Genomic DNA, 20,122 nt, shown 5'->3' on the forward strand with positions numbered 1-20,122 from the left:
GAGTCCAGGGGTAACAGCCAGGACACAGGGCTCCCACGGCCCCGAGCCCGCTCTCGGCACCTTTCAGCACTCTTCACGCTGCTTCTCATGATGGTTTCCTTAGCGGGCGGAGATCTAACCCCCTTCCTCCGGCAGCTTCCCTCGGGGCCCCAGAAAAGAACAGCGAGGCCAGACAGCTAATCGTTAGTTGTTTTTTGTTTTTAATTCATCTCTAATAAGCAACACCATCTGCCCACCCCCACATAGGAAGTGGGACCAAGAGAGGGGGCCTAGCACCCACTTTCAGAGTTGGAGGCAGAGGCCTGGGAGTCCTTGAGGCTTGGATCTCCCCACTGAGTGTATGGAGGGCACAACCCCCAACCCAGGGTAGGTTAGGTTTCATCTACTTGACCAGGGACCCTTGGGAGCAGTAGAGAGCGTGTGGGCCCTGGGGCTCTTGTCCTGGGACAGTTAGCAGTTTGGAGGTACCCGTGGCCCTGTGAGCAGTTAGAGATTAGGGGGGCTGATCCTCGGCCGTAGGGGTGGTTAGAGGCTGTGGGCTGTTAGAGACAGGCTGCCCAAGCCTCTGCCCCCAAGAATGTTAGAGATTTGCTGAGGTCAGGGGTGCTGGGACACCAGTTTTGGGAGGGAATCGTTAATACATTGAAGAAATGTTCTGAGCTCCCCAGAAAAGAGCTGTAAGTTAGAGGAGGGCCAGGGCTGTTTGGGGCTCAGCGGTCCCAAGGCTGGGGGTCCTGCCTGGGAGACGCAGCGGTCACTGGGGTTTCTCTCCCTCAGTGGTCCTGGGCTCCTCCTTGGTGGGAGGTGGTGGAGAATTCCTGGAGGAAGCTGAAGTAGTGGGGTTGGGGGACCGAGACGCCGACTGGGCATCTATGCTTGCATGCTCCTTCCGAACAAGGTCCTCCAGCTCCTTCTGCAGGGGGCAAAGTTCACAGAGGTCAGAGGTCATCATGTGTCATTGGGTCGGAGGACCTGTGGGAGGGGGATCCAGGGACTGGGCTCGGGGTGAGCTGGGGTGATAGCTCCTCACCTTCCAGCCAAGGAGGTCAGCAAGGGCCAGGCAGCCCTGGTCGCAGTCACCCAGCCAGGCCACGTCCCTGAGGGCGAGGGAAGAGTCAAAGCTCCCAGGCTTGTCCCAGCACCGGTGGCTCTGCCTGTCCTTTGCCTCCGTGCCTTCCCTCCCACCTGGGCCCTGTCCCTCCCAGGCTCTACCTCACCCCGCTGCAGGCCCGGGCCTCACCTGTAGGCCTTCTTGGAGTCAAAGTCCATGCCTCCTCCGAGGGCCATCATCATCCCGAGGAAAGGGTCAGTCTGTGGGGGAGGGGGAGCTCAGAGCACAGACTCCGGAGCCAGGGGGCCTGGGTTTGAATCCCAGCTCTGTGACTTCACTCAAGTGGCCTGGCCTCTCTGAACCTCAGTTTCCTTCTCTGTAGAGTAGGGGTAATCACCACACCCACTCCTAGGATGATGCTATCAGTGGGTTAACACAGAGAAAATGCTGAGCACAGAGTCTGCCACACAGTATGTTTTTTGCCTGCTGGAGGAAACAGCTGTCCCCGGGAGGGAGCCCCTCCTGGGACAGAGGTCACCTCAGTTTGAAAAGAGAGCTGAGACACGGCACAGTGACTCCTGATGGCACCGCTGCTGGCCCGGGGACCAGCGAGCCCAGACTCTTCAGTCACAGGAAGCTAAGGTTCCTGTTTTGGCTTACGTTGCTTTGAGCTGGGGTTCTATCATCCCCTCAAAAGGGTAAATGGGACTTCCTGGCAGGCCAGTGGTTAAGAATCCGCCTGCCAATATAGGGGACATGGGTTCCATTCCTGGTCTGGGAGGATCCCACATGCTGCGGGACGACTAAGCCCATGTACCCCAACTACTGAGCCCGTACCCTAGAGGCTGCGCTCTGCAACAAGAGAAGCCACCGCAATGCGAAGCCCGCCATGCAATGCAGTTAGAGTAGCCCCTGCTAGCCGCAACTAGAGGGAGCCCAAGAACAGCAACGAAGGCCTACTATAGACAAAAAAGAAGATAAAAAAGGGTGACTGACCCAGAGGCCTGTGGAACCCTGGAGTGGGGGTAGCCTGGAATCTGACCCCGAGGATTCAAGATCCCCAGGTCTGAGCTGAGGGGCCCAGAACACTGGGCTTCCCCAGAAACCTGTCCCCTGGTTCCCGGGGGGCCTGGGGGAGGTGATGTGGGGCTCGTGTGCGGGGGTGGCAGGGTAGGACGAAGAGGACTCACCTGGCCAGTCTTCTCCTTGTTGATGAGCAGGCGCGGGGTAGACAGGGGCGCCCTGGCGGATGGTGATCTGAGTGGTGAGGGCCTGTCACGGCTCCCCCAGCCTCCCAGCAGCCCCCCACAGCCCCAGCCCCCAACCTACTTGCCGATGAGGGACGCGAAGGGCTGCACCTGCAGGGAGGTGCCCATGATGATAAGGAGGTCCACCTTCAGGAAGTCCTACAAAGCGGGAGCGGCCAGTGAGGTCAGCTGCCGGCCCCCGCCCCCGATTGCAAGCCCACCCACAGCTACTTGGGGAAGCCACCTGCCGCAGGGCAGGACCTAGGCTGCCCCCGCATGGGCCGAGACGGGGCGGCCGGGACACTTACTGACTGCATGCAGGAGAAGAAACGCGCTGGGAGGTTCTCGCCGAAGAACACGATATCTGAGGGGGAGACAGATGGACAGACAGACATGGGGACAGAAAGAGATGGTGAAAAAGCAGGGGACAGAGACAGGGAGGGGGAGAGAGAACGGGCAGGAGCAGGAGGAGGACCCCAGGGCTGGGGCGGGAGTGTGGATGGGGCAGTGGGGAATAGGCCAGGGGGCTATGGCACCCCCTCTCCCTAGTCAGGGAGAGAGGGTGACCAGGGTCGGGTGGATGGATGGGGAGCGTGGCCTTCTTGGGAAGGGGTTAGCGGGTGTGCAGGGTCCCAGGCCCCAAGGCTCACCAGGCTTCACTACGCTCTGACATTTCTCACACTTGGGAGTCACCTCGGAGAAGATCTTCTCTGGGCGTGGGGAAGGGGAGGAGGAGGAGGAGGTAAGAGGCTCTGGGTTGGGGCTGCAGCCTGCCCACGCCACCCCCTTCATTGTCAATACAAACACATCTCAGTCATGGAGGAGCATCCTGGGGCGTTTGCCCTGCCCAGGGAGGACCTCTTCCCAGCACCAGTCCACAGCTATTACATGAAAGAACAAATAAGCAGACACTTGTCCCCAAAAGGGGAAACTGGGTTCCACCAACCCCCAACTTGGGGAATCTGGACTTGGGAGTGAAGTTCTTCCCGTGGGTCTTTTTTTTTTTTTTAATTTATTGATTTTTGGCTGTGCTGGGTCTTCATTGCTACACGGGCTTTCCTCTAGTTTCGGTGAGTGGGGGCTACTTTTTAGTTGTGGCGCATGAGCTTCTCATTGAGGTGGCTTTTCTTGGAGCATGGGTTTTAGGGCGCATGGGCTTCAGTAGTTGAGGCTGCCGGACTCTAGAGCACAGGCTCAATAGTTGTGGCGCACACATGGGGCTCAGTTGCTCCACAGCATGTGGGATCTTCCCAGATCAGAGATCAAACCTACGTCTCCTGCACTGGCAGGTGGATTCTTTACCACTGAGCCACCGGGGAAGCCCTTCCCATGGGCCCTTGAGGGCAGCCCTACTTCCATCACGCGTCCGGTCAGAGAGACCTGGTAGGTGCTAGGTCAGGGGCAGAGAGGGAAGAATTATGCAGATAATCCTGGGATGGGGACAAAACCTTAGGTCCAGGTGCTTCCCACTCTTAGGCTCTGGGACAGACCCCCTCTCCTCAACACACACACCATGCTAGGATAATCCTCCTCATTGCTTATTGATCAAAGCTGTAAAGGCCTCTGTCACTTGCAACCCACAGAATCCTTGCTTGTTCATTCAAATATTCACTCATTCCTTCAACAAATATTTATACAGAGCAATGCGTTAAGGTCTGCCATTTACTTTAAAATATTTCTGCATTGACAGCTCATGATATTTTGTGGGCGATGCTTGTGTTACTGCTGGAAGGGACAGATAATGGGGTAATGTTAATTGTACATGACCCCCAGCTGCTTGCACTTGGGCTATTCAGGAACCCTTGCCCCAGGGGCAGTCAGCTGGCATTTTGTCAGAAGGGCTACACTCCCAAAGCCCTACTATCAGCACTGCAGCTGTCCTTGTCCCACATGGACACCAGAGGCTTTGTGAAATCAGCATAAAGAAGGTCAGAAATGGGTTTGCATGGATGAAATAAGTGGCTTCTTAATTAGCACAATGGATATCAGAAATCAACTCTCACTGGCATTCTAGAAATGTGGATTGACTGGGTTTTTCTTCTTCTTCTCTTTTTGGACACTGCCCTCACGTGAACAGGGACAATGACTTTAGCAAGCCCTGGAGTCTCTTCCCTTAGAGACAGCCCCTACCCAAACTTCATACCAGCGTTGCGTGCAGCTTCACATGTCACGGACTCCGCTCACCTGAATCCGGCTAATGGGCTGGCTGAACCCTGTGTCTCTGGGGCATTGCTGTCCAATATGGTGGTTAGAGCCACATGTGGCTTTTACGTTTTAATTAATACAAGCTGAAGAAAGTTAGAGATTCGGCTCCTTGGTCATTTTAGCCACATTATAAGAGCTCAGTTGCCTCATGAGCAGATGGCTGCTGTGTTGGACAGTGAAGATATATATAGAACATGACCCTGACTCCAGAAAGTTCTCTTAGATACTTCTGCTCTCCTTAGAATGTAGTTGTGTTGGCCTGGATGAGGCCTTCATATAAGAAGGGGTCAGAACACCCAAAGGACAAAGGGCTAGGGTTTCATGACCTCATCCAACAGGCTGGATGACCACGTGGAGGCTGGTATACTAACACACGTTGCCGTGTCTGGAGCCTGCATCCATTATACCCTGGCTATGAGATGGGGTTGGGAGCAGAGAACCCCCACTGCCACCTCACATCTTTAGGGGCTGCCATTACCTGCTAAAAAGAGCCGCAGGGACTTCCCTGGGAGTCCAGTGACGGAGACTCCACACTCCCAATGCAGGAGGCCTGGGTTCGATTCCTGGTCAGGGAACTAGATCCCACATGGCCCAACTAAAGACCCCACATGCTATAATAAAGATCAAAGATCCTGCATGCCTCGATTGAAACCTAGCACAGCCAAATACATAAACAAATAAATTTTAAAGAGAGAGAGAGAAAGGAAGAGCTGCAGAACTGCATAGGACAGAGCTGGTGTCTGTGTATGGAGACCCTTTCCCTGGTGCTGAGGGGCAGACAGGGGACGGGAAGCCTGCCCTCGGGGGTAACCTCCAGCCCCTCACCTTTCATCCAGCTCAGTGAGTACTCCTGCCGGCAGCCTGAGCTGATGCAGTGGGACGTGTAGAAGGTGCCGTGGGCCTCCACCAGGTCTTCGGGCTCCAGCCCAGCCACTCGCTCCAGGGTGTCTATGTTCTGGAGGGAGACATGGAGGGGAGCGGGTCAGGAGTGAACCACCTTCCCCTCCCAGGGGTCAGAAGACAGAGCAGGGGACTGCAGCTGAGAGAGGCAAGTGGGATAGGCTGAGAAGAGAAGAGGGGAGAGGCAGGGGTGTATCTAAAACTCTTTGTTTCCCCCGATGGTGCCTCTGAAAAGTAAGTCATGGATGCTTCAAGGCAGGGGCCCAAATTCAAGTGCCTATGAACCCAGGCCACTGCCACCAACCAGCCCTGGTGTTTTTCTGCAAAATCAGGTCATTTTCCTTTCCTTTTGCGGAAAATTTGTTCTGTTAGAACCAGACTCTCTAGTGGCACCGGCCAGAAATTTGGTGAAATAAATGTACCAATCTTCAGTGTCTCTGCTGTAAACACAACCCTCTCAGATCTGGCATCCTTGTGCAGTACCCAACCTGCACAGCTGTCTGTGGCAGGCTTGGCCAGATATTAACACAAATCAATGAATCAGGAAGTTTTTTTGAGTTTTAATTACAGTTTTCCTATTTAACAGTTGGGTTTCTTACTGTGATCTGCTGCATAGATAGTATATTCAATTCTTTTCAGACAGAATTACTTTCCTTAGTCAACACACAAGGATATTTGTCTCTTTCACATTTGTGCTTTCTCCAGCCATTTTGGAGCAGCTTTTGTTTGCCCACGAGAAATGCCACTGAGGCAGGTGCTTCTGGAGGACCTAGCGGATGTTACAGAGATGGCCAGGAACGTGCGGTCTACAGCTGACCCAATAAGGTTTCCCAGAGACTCCGTGAACCACTATTCCATTTCCAACTGCCCTCTCTGCTTCCAGTCAGACATCAGTTTATCCCCAAAACATGCAAACAAGAGCCTCTGTTTCCAGACTTTCTGCGGCTTTCCCTTGCCCCAGCCTGGTAGAAATGCTAGTTTTGCCTTTGTTCCTGGACTTAGTTTACCAACTTCCTCACACGCGAGTAAGCAGTGTGTATGCAAATAACTGGGCTTCCCTGGTGCTCGGATGGTAAAGAAGGAGGGAAACCTGGGTTCGATGGCTGGGTGGGGAAGATTCCCCTGGAGAAAGGAATGGCAACCCACTCCAGTATTCTTGCCTGGAGAATCCCATGGACAGAGGAGCCTGGTGGGCTACAGTCCATGCATGGGATCGCAGAGAGCTGGACATGACTGAGCAACTAACACTACTCACTACTACTCATGCAAATAACTAAATGGCATATCAAAGGACTACCTACGGGCCTCTGTGTTACCTTTTGATGACCCTTAAGAGAAATTATCTATTTGGTTGCACCAGGTTGAGGCACGAAGGATCTTTGATCTTCGTTGGTGCATGCAGGGTCTTTGGTTGTGGCATGTAGGATTTTGTTCCCTGACCAGGGATAGAACCTAGGCTCCCTGCACTGGGAGCTTGGAGTCAGCCACTGGACCACCAGGGAAGTCCCTCGATGCCACTTTTGATGGGCACCCACAAATAAACAAAAACGAATGCGGCTGGGGAGTTCCCTGGTTGTCCCGTGGTTAGGACTTGGTCCTTTCACTGCCATGGCCTGGGTTCAATCCCTGATTGGGGAACTAAGATCTTACAAGCTGTGAGCACAGCCAAAAAGAAAAAAAGAATGTGCCCAGATTTCCTGAGTGTTCTAGTGGTTAAGCATCTGCTGACGATGCAGGGGACATGAGTTCAATCCCTGGGCTGGGAAGATTCCACATGCCTTGGGGCAACTGAGCCCAAGCATCACAACTACTGAGCCTGTGCTCTAAAGCCCATGCACCACGACTTCTGAAGCCAGCGCATTGAGGAGCCTTGGCACCATAATGAAGAGCGCAACTAGAATGCACTCTTCAACTAGCGTGCAACCAACGAAGGGCAGCCCCTGCTCATGGCAACTAGAGAGAGCCCATATGTAGGAACACAGACTCAGTGCAGCCAAAAAACAAACAAATCTTGAAAAAAAAAATCTATCTTAAAAAAAAAAAAAAGATGTGGCTGATCCATATGTACTAGTATGAAGGAATCTCTTCAAGATGTTAGAAGGCCCTGTGTACAAGATGTGGAAAAAGTCAACATATGAATTTTTTTGTTTGCTTGCCTAAGTGTGGACTATTTTCAAAGGAAACCCAAGAAGCAGGCAACAGTAGTGGCCCCCGGGGAGGGAAGCTGGGGCTGGGGAATACGGCCCAAGAGGCTCAGTATAAAGGACAAGCAGCAATGACCGCATGGAGACACAGAGCAGCTGGCGTCTGGCCTCAGTGCCAGGCAGGGAACAGGGTGTGGTGAGGAGGTGGGTCACTCAGCTCTAGTCAACTGCTCCCCCCTCCACCCCCCATAGAAAGCCACTCAGGGTGCAGCCAGCTCTTCCAGATCTGCAAGAGGAGCCTGAAGTCTGAGTTTTCGTCTGTAATCTCTTTTGATTGTCAAACCTTAGCTCACTTTCGGTTTCAAGACATCATGTCTCTGACTGACATGTTTTTAAAAAGCATGAATTGTGCTTCTCCAGTGGCTCAGTGTTAAAATATTCGTGTGCCGATGCAGATGTGAATTTGATCCCTGGTCTGGAAAGATCCCACATGCCAAGGGACAACTAGGGACAACTGAGCAACTACTGGAGCCCAAACAAAGCCCCTAAAGTCTGTGCTCCACAACAAGAGAAGTCACTGCAACGAGAAGCCCCGGCACGGCAACGAGAGAGCAGCCCCCGCTTGCTGCAACTACAGAAAAGCCTGTGCAGCAAGAAGACCCAGCACAGCCAAAAACAAATAGGCTCCTCCCCTATAAATGGGAGGGGTTTTTTAAAATTAATAAAAAGCATGAAGCTGCTATGTGGCTGAGTATAAGGAAGGGTCTTCTAGATAAGGGCTTAAGGAAAAGAAAGCTGAGTATAAATCCAGTGTATAATGTGAATGCCACAGATATAGATTCAAAAGAGTGGAGATCACAGTGACTTGACTGAAGGAGACAACTGTTCTTCTGTTTGAATGGATCCTTGTGTCTTGAGATAAAAATAGCATCTCTTCAAAAGTGCTACATCGTTACAATTCAGGAAGACCTGAAGACAGCTTGTTGCAGAAAACTGGGTCAGTGTCTCGACAAGGGGCTGAGGTTGAAGAAGAGAGTGAGGAGGAGTTGAAAAACAGGATGGTTTCATGAAACATGAGAGTGGAAAAAATGTTTCCACCTGTGTGTAATGTAATGCGCCAGTGTGAATATATATGTAGACTTAAGTCTGTGTGTGAAGTATTCTAAGTAAGGGGAAATGCCACCACATTTCACACTGACCCCAGAACATATTCATGTTGGCTTTCATGTAAAAATACCCTGTAGCTGCTGTGCTTTCATGGTTTGGGGCAGGGGAGGGGAGTGCCTCATATGGAGCTGGGGAGTCAGCCCTCTGAGCATCTGGGATGAACCACATGGTCCTAGCCCTGTGTTTCTCATGCTGGGACCCCTGTGATCTCCTGGTTTCTCTTGCTCTCCAGCTCGAGTCCAGAAGCCTTAGTGTCTGGCTGTCTATCTGCCTACAGCTCCATGTGACTGTCTAATGGGCATCTCAACCTCGATGTGCCTTCAACCAAACTCCTCCTCTGCCCCCAAGGCCTGCACATCCCACTCTCTCAGTAAAAGACAGCAGGTGCTCAGGCTGAGAGATGTCCAGCCATCCCTGACTCTTCTGCTTCTCTCAAGAACTGTTCATTCAATCCAACAGCAAGCCCTGTTAGTTCCACCTTCAAAACGGGTTCACAAGTCACCCACTTCTCCCCTTGGACAGCCCCCTCCCTGGCCCAGCCTCCATCCTCTCCTGCTTGGACCATCACTGCAGCCCCCTTCCTGGCCTCTGTACCCATCCCTACCCCCATTGCTCCCTCCCACAGTCTGACCTCCACATGCGGCCAGAGGGACCCTGTGAACACCTGGGGCAGGTCACGTCTTGGCCCTGTCCAGAGCACTCCTGTGGTTCCATCTCCCACTAGGCAAAGGACAAAGCCCTCCCGGTGGGCCCCAAATGCCCACATGGTCCACCTGTCACCTCCCTGACCTCATCTCCTCTGTGCTTTCCTACTGCTGTCCTCACTCACTCAGATCCAGCTATTTGGACATGCCGAGTGCAGCCTCACCTCAGGACCTTTGCACTGGCTGTTCCCTTTGCTTCTCTCCCTGAGATGATCCCATGGCTCCCTCCCTCCCCTCCTACAGGTCTTTGTTTAAATGTCCCTTTTTTCTGTGAGGCCTTCCCTGACTTATTGTTCACAACAGCACCCTTCTCCCCACTCACACACAGAACTTCCGATTCCCCTTTTCTGCTCAGCCCAGTGCTCCATAGACATCTCAGCATTAATATTAACATTAAGCATTAACATCTCAGACTAGATACTCGACTCATCCTTCTCGTCCACTGTCCCTCCCCACCCTAGTGTCAGCTCCAGGAAGGCAGGGATGTCTGCTCCTTCTGTCTACTGCCTGTACGGCCTGGCAGTTGTTGGCACTCAGTAAACACCAGGACAGAAGCTGACGAACAGGACTGACAGCAGGGCCATGGTGAAGATTTCATGAAATCACACACAGAAGGTGCTTGGCTTCAGGTGAGCTGTTCGTATCATGCCTGAGTGCATTCCATGGGTAAAAGGTCAAGTCTATCCTGACCTGGGGCTCCCCCTCAACCCCTACCAGCCCTAGGTGGGAGTACCTGCCCCCTTTGGAGAATTCTGGACCTGAAACAAAAAGACTTCATCCTCCCCCTGGTGGCAGATTCTGAGGCTGCAGGGTTCAGATTGCCAGGCCAGGAAGAAAATAACAGAACCCCTATTTCTATCCATGGGTTCTCTCTCTATTTTATAAATTTGGGTTCTGAGATGTGAATTAGAGCAGACATGGTATCACTGCTCTAGTAGATCATGTAATTCAACACGTATTTATAAAACACAAGTAGAGACACACTTTCCACTATCGGCTGTGCGAGACCCCAAAGTCTCACCAACTAGGAAGTCAAGAATGTGAGCTGTCCTTACCTGAGGACCTCTCGGTGGGGCCCTCAGCTAAGTGCCTGACATACATAAGCCGTGGCCCCATGGCCCACACAAGGCCTTTGTGCAAATTATAAGAAGGTGCCCCTTTCTTAAGACTCTATAGCCACCAACTGGAAAATTGTCAGGGTGCAGTGACCGTGTTGGGCTTCCCTGATGGCTCAGATGGTAAAGAATCTGCCTGCAACGTGGGAGACCTGGCTTCAATCCCTGGATGGGGAAGATCCCCTGGAGAAGGAAATGGCAACCCACTCCAGTATTCTTGCCTGAGAAATCCCATGGACAGAGGAGCCTGGTGGGCTACAGTCCATGGCGTCACAAAGAGTCAGACACGACTGAGCGACTAACACTTTTACGCTTCAGTGATCATGCTAGACCAAGTCACTTCAGATCATCTGATGGAAAACCCAGAAAACTATGGCGCCAAAGGTGTCTGCTCAGAGAAGGGGTCCTTTCTCAGTACTCATGGAGTGGCCCTGAGGGAGGTCACTGCCACGTTACCACAGGCCTGAGAGGGTGAAGTGGTTCTGGCCTCTGCTTTTTTTTCCCCTCCATCCTGTGTGGCATGTGAAATCCTTGTTCCCTGAACAGGGATCAAACCTGTACCCCTGCATTGGAAGCAGCATGGAGTCGTAACCACTGGATTGCCAGGGAAGTCCCTGGCGTCTGTCTCATAGAAAGGGAAACTAAGGCTGAGAGAGGCGACGTGACTGACTGCAAGTCACACAACAGAGAGGCTGCGGCCTGAGCTCTTGACCCCTCCTGCCCGCCCGCTTCCTCCCAGGATGCCCAAGGTCCTACCTACCTGTGTGTAGCAGCGCAGGAGCAGTCCTTTTTCCTTCAGCAGGCGGATGAAGTAGTGGCAGATGGTGGGCTGGAGGGAAGCAAGCACGGCAATGCTGAATGCAGACCGCCCTGTGCCGGGGACTGTTCCAGACCTGTTTCTCCTCATGGAATCTTCACACCATGAGGCACAGACCTTCATTATCCCCATTTCACTGGTAGGGAACTGAGGCTCAGGGAGGGTGACTGGCTGGCCAAAGTCACACAAACTGTGGAGTCGGGGTTAGCACAGAAGCAGCCTGGCTCCAGAGTCTGGGCTCTTACATGTATCATTAGCTCATTTAAGCCTCACAGCATTTCTTTTCATGGACTATTATCTGCTCCATTTTACAGATGGGAAAACTGAGGTCCAAGGACATAAGAGCAGGAAATGAGAGAACAGGACTTGGACTCGGGTAGTCCGGGCCCAAAGCCCACACTGTTTTGCTTTGTTTTTTACTATGCTTCAAGGCTTGCAGGATCTCAGTTTCCTGACCAGGGACTGAACCTGGGCCATGGCAGTGAAAACCCAGAATCCTAACGATTAGGCCACCAGGGCCCATGTATTTAATAGCTGTAGGATATTTGTCTAAAGGGCCCTGAAGGGGTCCTTCCCATGCCTGCTGGCCCCCAATTTTTCCTGTCCCCACTTCCACAAAAAAGAGCTCACCTTGAACTGCCCAGGATAGAGTTCCTTGGCGAGAGCAAAGAAGGGCTCTGGATGCTTCTGTGGGAGAGAGAGCCGGAGGGCAGGTGGGCACCCAGATGCCCCTGGTGAGATGTGAGCAGGAGCCAGGAGGCCCCGTCCACCCCTCATTACTACAGACCTTCCTCCCTGTGTGACACGCACCTTGAAGTAGCTGATTTCAAAGATGGCCTCCGGGTAGGGAAGACGGTATTTCTCCAGGTTGGCGTAGAGGCCCGTGTTTGGGGATCGAAAGTCAGGGATGCCCGCAGCTGGGGGAGGAGGGGTAATCGATAAGGGACTCTGGCCCCTTTTCTTTCACACCCCCCAACACAGCTCCTCCCCAGGCCCTCGCAGGGGCGCCCCAACCAGGAAGTGGCTTTTGGGGGAGGGGAGCACTTACAAGTGGAGATTCCAGCTCCCACCAAACAGATGACCCTGCGACCTGGAGGAGGAGAGTTTAGGCAGCGTGTGCATTTCTCTTTTCCAACTTACATTTGTTTATTGTTGTTTTGAACATCAAACATTCCTCCAAAATATGAACCATTTACCTTAAGAGAGTCGTCTTTGCCATAAATTAAGTACTGAGCTGATGTTTACAATTGATTTTTGACAACTTAAAAAACTTATTAGTGGCACTGCTGTCTAATAATCAGATATATTATCAGAGACTGAATGTAATGATTAAGAAAGTAAAGTTTGAAAAAAAAAGAGCAATGTTTCCCCTTCCCATTCTTTCCTTTTAAGTAATTTCACCTATCACAGTCCCTGAAGCCATTTACTCTGTGCCAGGCCCTGTGGCGAGCACTCCAGATCCCTGAATGGCTCTCCCAGCCATTTCAAGGTGGGTGGTGTTAACATTCCCATTTTACAGATGAGGAAACCAAGGCTTAGACAGAGGAAGGGGTCATACAGTTGACTGAGGGAAGAGCCAGCATGAGGTCAAAGAATCCATTGGTTAAGATTACACCAGTTTAGTAAGATTCATGAAAAGGCCACTTGGAGAGAAATTTCTCCTCCTAGCTAGATCTAGACAAACATAGGAGATCTTCATGAGAGGTAGATCTTAGGGAGAAGGCCAGGAGGGTGTGTTCCCCTGGAAGTGCTGCAGGTTATTGTGAAAAAAAATCTCTGGCCACCTCTTATCTTCTGGACACAATATTGTACAGCCATCTATTTCCAACATATGATACACATTCCTACATCCTATTCCTTCCCTCTATAATCAAATGCATGTTAGCCACCAGAAGTCAATTAATTTTCAAGTGAGTATCCAAGCTGGGCCATTCTCAGCTCACACCCAGTGAGCAGCAGAGTGGATAAGGGCTTCCAATCCCTGCTTTCCTGTGCACCAGCAGAGTTGTGGAGAAGGTGGGGCAGGGGTGGGTCTTAGTTTAGATCACCACACTGGGCTTTAGCTTCCTGCTCTGTAAAATGGGCACAATCACTGTACTGGCCTCGTGGGGGCTATTGAGAGAAGGAATTCTCTCCTGTGAAGCTGAGATCAATGCCTAGCACTAATGATTCTTCGAGACACTAGTACTCAACTTCTTCAGACTCATGATTCGTATCCCTATAAGCATTTTGTTCCCCCAATGTCACCCGCTTTTGGAAAAGACGGGAAAATGTGGGAGGGGAGAGGTGGAATCATTTCACAAGCATGCAGGGCTGTGCAGAAATAGCCTGACTGCCTCTCTGCTGGCTGGCTGGCAGCCCTGCCACGCAGCAACCTTGGCATCTGTCAGTCGGCTGATGGACGCACACGAGTGTGAGGGCCTCTGGGGTGTCAGGATGCCATCGGACCAGGCCTGGCAGACCCAGTGGAAGGGAGTGAGTGTGCACTCTCGCCAGCTGTGTAACCTGCCCCAGGTTACAACCTCTCTGTGTCTCAGTTTCCCCTTCTGCCCAGCCGACTCCTCACAGGTCTCCTGTGAAGACCATATGAGGGGACACCTCCCAAGTGCACAGCCCAGTGCCTGGCAAAAGGGGAGAGCCCAATTCATTGTCATTATTTATTACTATCCCCTCACAGGCACCATCAATTATTCTAAAACCCAGGTGCAGGAGGACGGGCGGAATGAAAGCTTTATAGCCACTGCCTGTATTCTCTTTGGGGCCCACCCAAGCCAGAAGATGGGGCTTCCTGAGTAGCTCTGTGGTAAAGAATCCACCTGCCAACGTGGGCGATGAGGGTTTGATCCCTGGGTCAGGAAGATCCCCTGGAGAAGGAAAGGGCAACTGACTCCAATATTCTTGCCTGGGAAATCCTATAGACAGAGGAGCCTGGCAGGCTACAATCTGTGGCATTACAAGAGAGTCAGACATAATTTGACTAAATGACAACAACAAAGGCAGGAGATGGATGAAGGCCATCAGGGTGAGGACCCCCAGGAGAGGGGGGCTCAGTGTCCGGCCTGGCTGCCTGTGGAGAGATGGCAGCAGCCAGAGGACAGGGAAACTGCAGGAGACGTCCTCAACAGAAGGCTGTTCAGGACCCTCAAAGGGTCGATTGTTCTAGTCAAGGACTGCTTAGGGCTCGGTTTCTCAGACTCTGGTGACCTCAACTCGAGGCAAGAAATACAAATTACCCGGTGACCTGGTAAAAAGATCTCTACACCACACCCGGAACAAGCCTCTTATAAGAATCGTCACGGGGCACACTTAGGCAACACTTGCTCTGTTTCAGGCATTTACATCTATGAATTTATGTAATCCTTCTTTATAATCCTGGGGCTTCCCCAGTGGCTCAGACAGTAAAGAGTCTGCCTGCAACGCAGGAGATAAGGGTTTGATCCCTGGCTCAGGAAGATCCCCTGGAGAAGAGCATGGCAACCCACTCCAGTATTCCTGCCCGGAGAATCTCATGGCCAGAGGAGCCTGGCAGGCTACAGTCCATGTGGTCCCAAAGAGAAGGGAGGGAGCCATGGGGATCCCTGGGGGAAGAGTCTATTCCATAATCTTATAAGGTAACTACTATTATTATCATCTTCACTCTAATAAGCAAACCTGACCAATAGAGACATGGTGATTGGTTCGGCGAGTAGGACTGTGACCCAAGCTGGGCCAATAGGAGCCAATCTCTGCTCTTGTGCTTGAACCACTGGGAGAAAGATGCTGTTTTTCAGTGGGAGCTGCTAGGCTGGTGGAACTTGTTTTCACAGCTTCCAGGAGCTCCCAATACAGAGAAGAGCCGAGAAAGGGCTCAGCATAGAAGTTGCTGAATCCAGCCACACTTCAGGATCAACAGTTACAGGATCAACACACTCCCTTTTTGGCACCAGACAGTTTGAGTTGGGTTTCTTGTGACTTGCAGATGTAAGCTGTGAATGGTTTGGGGCTGAGAAGTCATGAGAAGCGGCGGGGTCACGCAGGAAGGGGCCCAGGGCGGGGAACTCACAGCGCTCGCTCTGCATGTAGCGGCTCACTCCTTCCAGGGTTAGTTCGTCTAGGAGTCGCTCCTTCTGGGTGCCCAGGCCCAGAGTCTGGGAGAAGAAATTCCGCAGGAAGTCCACTGCCCAAAGAGAAGAGAGACAGCGGTTGGGTGGGTGTTTGTTCAAGGGGACACAGAGGCCCTGAGTGCCCCTGCCCAGCCCTGGGGTCTCCTGTCTTCCCACGACTAAAGGTTGGATGCCTGGCCAGGCCAGGGATCCTGAAACGCTGCATCTGTTCTTACACACTTTGCATGTCACCCCCGGTGGAGGTGAACACCCGGATCCCTGCCTTAAACTGCCCTCCAGCACCCCCCAGAACCGTGCTCCCAAGGCAGATACTCACTCTCTGCTTCTCCGCCAGCGGCTCCTGCCTCAGTGTCTGAATCTGAATCCTGGAAGGGGTGGAGGTGGGGTGATGAGGCCCCAGAAGTGGGGTTAGGGAGGGGAAGAGGGGATGACACCAGGGTTCCGGGGAAAGGCTGTGGCTGGGAGGTGGGCCCGAGGGAGTGAAGGGCAGCGGGGAGCGTGCTGGGGGCGCGTGTGGGCTATGGGACAGGCCGCCTGTGTTGGAAATCCAACTCTGCAACTCGAGAGGAGCGCGGCCTCCTGTGGGTGACTGCGTTTTTCCTGAGACTCCGCGCTCCTCCTCTCACAAGTGGAGCTGGAGGACTGAGGAAGGCCACCTGGAGGGCTGTGAGAAGTGAGTTCCTATGTGAGGCTCTCAGAACAGCCCTGGTTGGGGGCAGCGGTGGTGGTGAGTGCTCAGGAAGTGCTTGTTACTGCTCTCATCACCTCCCATTGTCCACGTCCTCACCTCATATCCCCTCCAGTCCCCTGCCCTGCCCAGCCACCCCGCAGCCCGCATCACCTACGTCAATAATGCTGGTAGAAATGCCTCAGTCCTCACCCTGCGCCGTCAGCCCTCTGGCTTAAAGCCTCCCCACTCCACCTTTCCAACCCTTCCGTCTCCTTTATCAACTCCTCTCCTCGGCCAGGCGCCCAAATCGCGGGTCTGGGACTCTGTCCCAGGCCCTCCCTCCCGTCTCTGTCCGCCTTCCCTGGGCCAGCTCCCCCATGCACGCCAGTGGTCTCAGCCTAGTTTCTGAGGATGCCACCTTTCTGTCTCCAGATCCAGGGTTTCTGCAGCCCCCAGATGCCTCCCCTAAGTGTGACCCCAGACCCCTCGCTCTCACGGTGTCCCAGACTGGCCTCAGTATCTCTTCCAAACTTGCTCCTCCTCCTGGGGCCCTAACTCAGTGTGGCTTCTGTCCCCGTGTTTGCCAGATGTCTCCTGCCTCCCTCACCAGCCCTCCTGCCATAGCATGTCCCCTCCCCGGAGCTCCACGTGGGCCAGCCTGTCCCTCCAGGGGCCCTGCCCCGGCCTCCGCCCTAGCTCCCAGTCTCAGTCTCCATCTCTGATCGACTCTCCTCCTCTCTCTGTGTTGACCTGTCTGGGTCCACCCTTTGCCCTCCACGTCAAAGACCTTTCTCTTTGGCTTCCCCAGTTTAATCATCGGATCACAAACATCTGTGGCATTTACCATGATGCCCGCTCCAAGAAGTCTGGGATTTTTCATGGTCACCACTGGGTAAAAATGTTTGAAGTCCCTCAGTCGTGTCTGATTCTTTGCAACCCCATGGACTGTAGCCCGCCAGGCTCCTCTGTCCATAGGATTCTCCAGGCAAGAATATTGGAGTGGGTTGCCATGCCCTTCTCCAGGGTATCTTCCCAACCCAGGTCTCCCACATTGCAGGCAGATTCTTTACTGTCTGAGCCACCAGGAAAGCCAGGTTTCCTTGCTTTAAGATTGTATCTATAAGCTTTACAAAACTCTGACCATTAGGCAATGTATAACTTGAAGGTGCTTGCCTCCTGAGTCCTTCACCCACAGCCCCGCCTCCCCCACCCCATCCTCCCCTTCAAGATAGCCACTATTAACAGTACAATGGTAACTACTCCAGATTTCTTTCTCTGAATTGGCGATGGACAGGGAAGCCCGGCATGCTGTAGTCCATGGAGTCGCAGAGAGTTGGACACGACTGAGCGACTGAACTGAACTGAAAACTCATTATTTCCCCAGAAATGGGTCACCCCATAGTACAATGCTGCGCCTCGCATTTTCCACCAAACAATATATCACGGACCCGCCAGCTACAGAGTGTTGCATTGTACGGTTCATAGTTCATTTAACCCATCAACTGACAGTCGTTTGGGCTGTTTCCAGTTTGGCTGTATTGCACAATGCTGCAATTTACACCCTCGGATCTCTCTCTTTGGGACTGAAGGTCCCTTTTCCACATGAAACCTTTTTCTCTGACAGTGGCCAGGCTTTGGGAGCTAGCCGAGGGAGAAGCCTGGCCTGACAGGGAGCTCTTGTCCCCTTGGTGTGGCTCGGCCGTGCATCTGTGGGGCGCTCTCGTCACAGCTTCTGCTCTGCCCTACATGTGAACTGCGACCTCGTGTCTGTGGGTGGGCTGGCACGCTTTCAGGCTGCAGACAGAGAAGCTCTGTGGAAGGAGGCGAGGGCCCTGCCCAGCACGTGGGAGCAACTTGGTCTCAGGGGGAAGCTGAAGGTGATGGTGGAGCCTCTGTGACCCCTGCTTCCAGTGAAGTGTCTGGGAGGCAATATGTCAAGGCACCGAGGGTTGCAAACCTGTCCCTGCTCTTCTAGCCAATGGACAGAGGACAAGTTGTTAAAGAACTCAGTTTCCAATTCCTTGGCTATAAAATAACCACAGTAGACCTGTACTCCTCCCCTCCACCGCTGCCCCCAGGATGCTAGGATGCCCATCAAATAAGCAGAGTACTCAGTTGGCTTAAATACTCAGTAAGTGCTAACCATCAAGGTAATCAGCCACCTGAATCCTGAACGCATGACACTCTTTCATGCCCCCCAGGATACCCTCTGCCTGGGACACCACTTCTCACCTTACCTAAGAAAATCCTAAGTTACTCTCCACTGACTACCGTGTGCTGTATCTCAGTCTGACTCTGAGATCAGCCTGTGGACTCTTGCCGGGAAGGGATTGGCTGGAATCTGTGTGATCTCACACGGTTTACTCTGCGCTCCCAGAGTGCCCTGCGCTACTTTCATGATCACCAGTAGAGTCAGTGTCGAGTCACACGTCTGTGAGATCTGTGAATTCAGGAGCCAAATCTCTTCCACGCCCACTGGGAACGAGGTTCAGGAGGGAAGGTGGGTAGGAGGGGTGAGCAGGGAGAAAGGAAAGTTTGCAAGGGCAGGCCTAGGCTTGAGGCCGCACACCCTTCTCTGACAGGCCCCAGAACCCTCCATTCCCCCAGGAGCTAAACCACAAGGTGAGCCGGGGTGAGGAGCTGGGGCAGTGAGCTGAGGGCCCTGGGGTATCTGACTCCCCTCTGCCACCTCCCCCCAGTGTGGGGTGTGGGAAGTCCATCTCTCTCCTTCCCTCCACCCTTGTCCCCATCTCACCTGAGCCTCCTGCACCTTCCCTGCCTGGGTCTCCTCAGGGTCAGAGGCTGGGGGAGGAGGGGGAGCAGACGTGGTTACAGTGAAGGGATTGGTTAAGGGGGAATGAAGGGCTTCTAAGTCGGGGTAGAGAGGGGCAACAAGACCTCCAACCTAGTTATATGGGGTGGGGGTATCAAAAGGGAGTAGATGGAGGGAGGGAAAGGAAGAAAAGCAGATCTTATTAGAGTGGAGAGTGCTGGGAGGAGAGGTGGTTGGTGAAGGACAAAGAGGCTGGGACATGGAGGCTTAGGAAAGCGAAAAGAAAGTAAAGCATATAAGGGCATGAAGGAAGACTTAGGAGGAGTTAGGAAGGACACAGTAGTGTGTGAGTGTGTGCTGGGAGGGTTAGGTTTACAAGCAGAAGAAAATGTAGAAAGAAAGAGAAGATAAGGGATACTGGGGCTGGAGGCAAGTTTGCAAGAAGAGGTGGTGGGGGCGGAACGGAAGGGCGAGATGGCAGGTTTACAAGAGGAAGGAAGAGATAGGAGGGGACACCAGGGGTCCCCAGCACCCTACAGTTCCCACTAACAACCAGGTACCCTTAGCAACCCGGACAGCGGTATTCTAAGTCCCTAGTAACAAGGGTCCTTAGCAACTAAGGTGCGAGACACACGCTATCATTAGTCACTTAGGGGAAGTGGCAAACGGACCCTTAAAACCTCGAGACCCAGAAACCCACCAATCTATCCAGCAATATATATCACAACGGCTCCCTGAACCTCATTCCCCTCCATGCAGCCCCCATCTCCTGCCCCACCACTCCCGCCCTCGGGCCCCGGGGCCTGCAGCCCTCAGCCAGGCCCCGGCGCGGCCCGACCCTCCCACCAGGGCCCCCGACTCACGATCCGGATCGGCCATGGGCGCGGGGCGGGGGCCCTCGGGACTGTCACCGACTGCTCTATCCCGTGACGGCACCGGAAACAGGAGGGGGGCAGAGATAGGTCAAAGAACTACAACTCCCAGGAGGCATAGAAAAACGTCCGGAGCGTGCCCCTCTGAGGTAAGAAGAGACACGCGAGAGCCGGACTACGAATCCCAGAGTGCCTCGCGTCCGCAGCCATGTTGGTAAAGGGCGCGCGGAATGAGTGGGAAAGGGTAGAGAGTCGCAGTCCATCTGAATACTCTGATTGGTCACGGTGTAGTATGAGGGCGGGGCGCTTACTATTTAGCCGACTCTGATTGGATGAGTCCGGGGGGAGTGTTGG

The 20,122-nt window shown here is 53.2% G+C and overlaps 1 protein-coding gene across 2 annotated transcripts; it reads right to left on the minus strand.

Annotated features, from left to right (window-relative positions):
• Nucleotides 1-183: 183 nt before the first annotated feature.
• On the minus strand, nt 184-19,817 carry SIRT2 (sirtuin 2). 2 transcript variants are annotated; one of them, XM_027978260.2, is made up of 16 exons: nt 19,760-19,817; nt 18,879-18,925; nt 15,770-15,818; nt 15,393-15,506; nt 12,399-12,440; nt 12,161-12,267; nt 11,981-12,037; nt 11,294-11,362; nt 5,329-5,458; nt 2,949-3,008; nt 2,607-2,662; nt 2,381-2,457; nt 2,242-2,293; nt 1,241-1,311; nt 1,031-1,097; nt 184-913 (listed from the first exon to the last, which is right to left on the minus strand). In XM_027978260.2, the coding sequence occupies exons 1-16, from the start codon at nt 19,773-19,775 to the stop codon at nt 755-757; spliced, it is 1,173 nt and encodes a 390-aa protein (XP_027834061.1). In that variant the 5' UTR covers nt 19,776-19,817; the 3' UTR covers nt 184-754. The 2 variants fall into 2 exon arrangements, with proteins under 2 accessions (XP_027834061.1, XP_027834062.1); XM_027978261.3 differs by lacking the exons at nt 184-913; nt 1,031-1,097; nt 1,241-1,311 and adding an exon at nt 1,330-1,470.
• Between the last annotated feature and the right edge of the window lie 305 nt (nt 19,818-20,122).

Source organism: Ovis aries, chromosome 14 (assembly GCF_016772045.2).
Source record: "Ovis aries strain OAR_USU_Benz2616 breed Rambouillet chromosome 14, ARS-UI_Ramb_v3.0, whole genome shotgun sequence".
In the NCBI taxonomy this organism is placed as follows: domain Eukaryota; kingdom Metazoa; phylum Chordata; class Mammalia; order Artiodactyla; family Bovidae; genus Ovis; species Ovis aries.

Bases quoted from the DNA above. Each gene is read 5' to 3' on its own strand.
- SIRT2 (XM_027978260.2), bottom strand. The intron at 12,038-12,160 runs GTGCGTGTCACA...TCTCTCCCACAG, and splicing joins TTGAAATCAGCTACTTCAAG to AAGCATCCAGAGCCCTTCTT. The intron at 2,458-2,606 runs GTAAGTGTCCCG...CCCGCTTTGTAG, and splicing joins TCTTCTCCTGCATGCAGTCA to GACTTCCTGAAGGTGGACCT.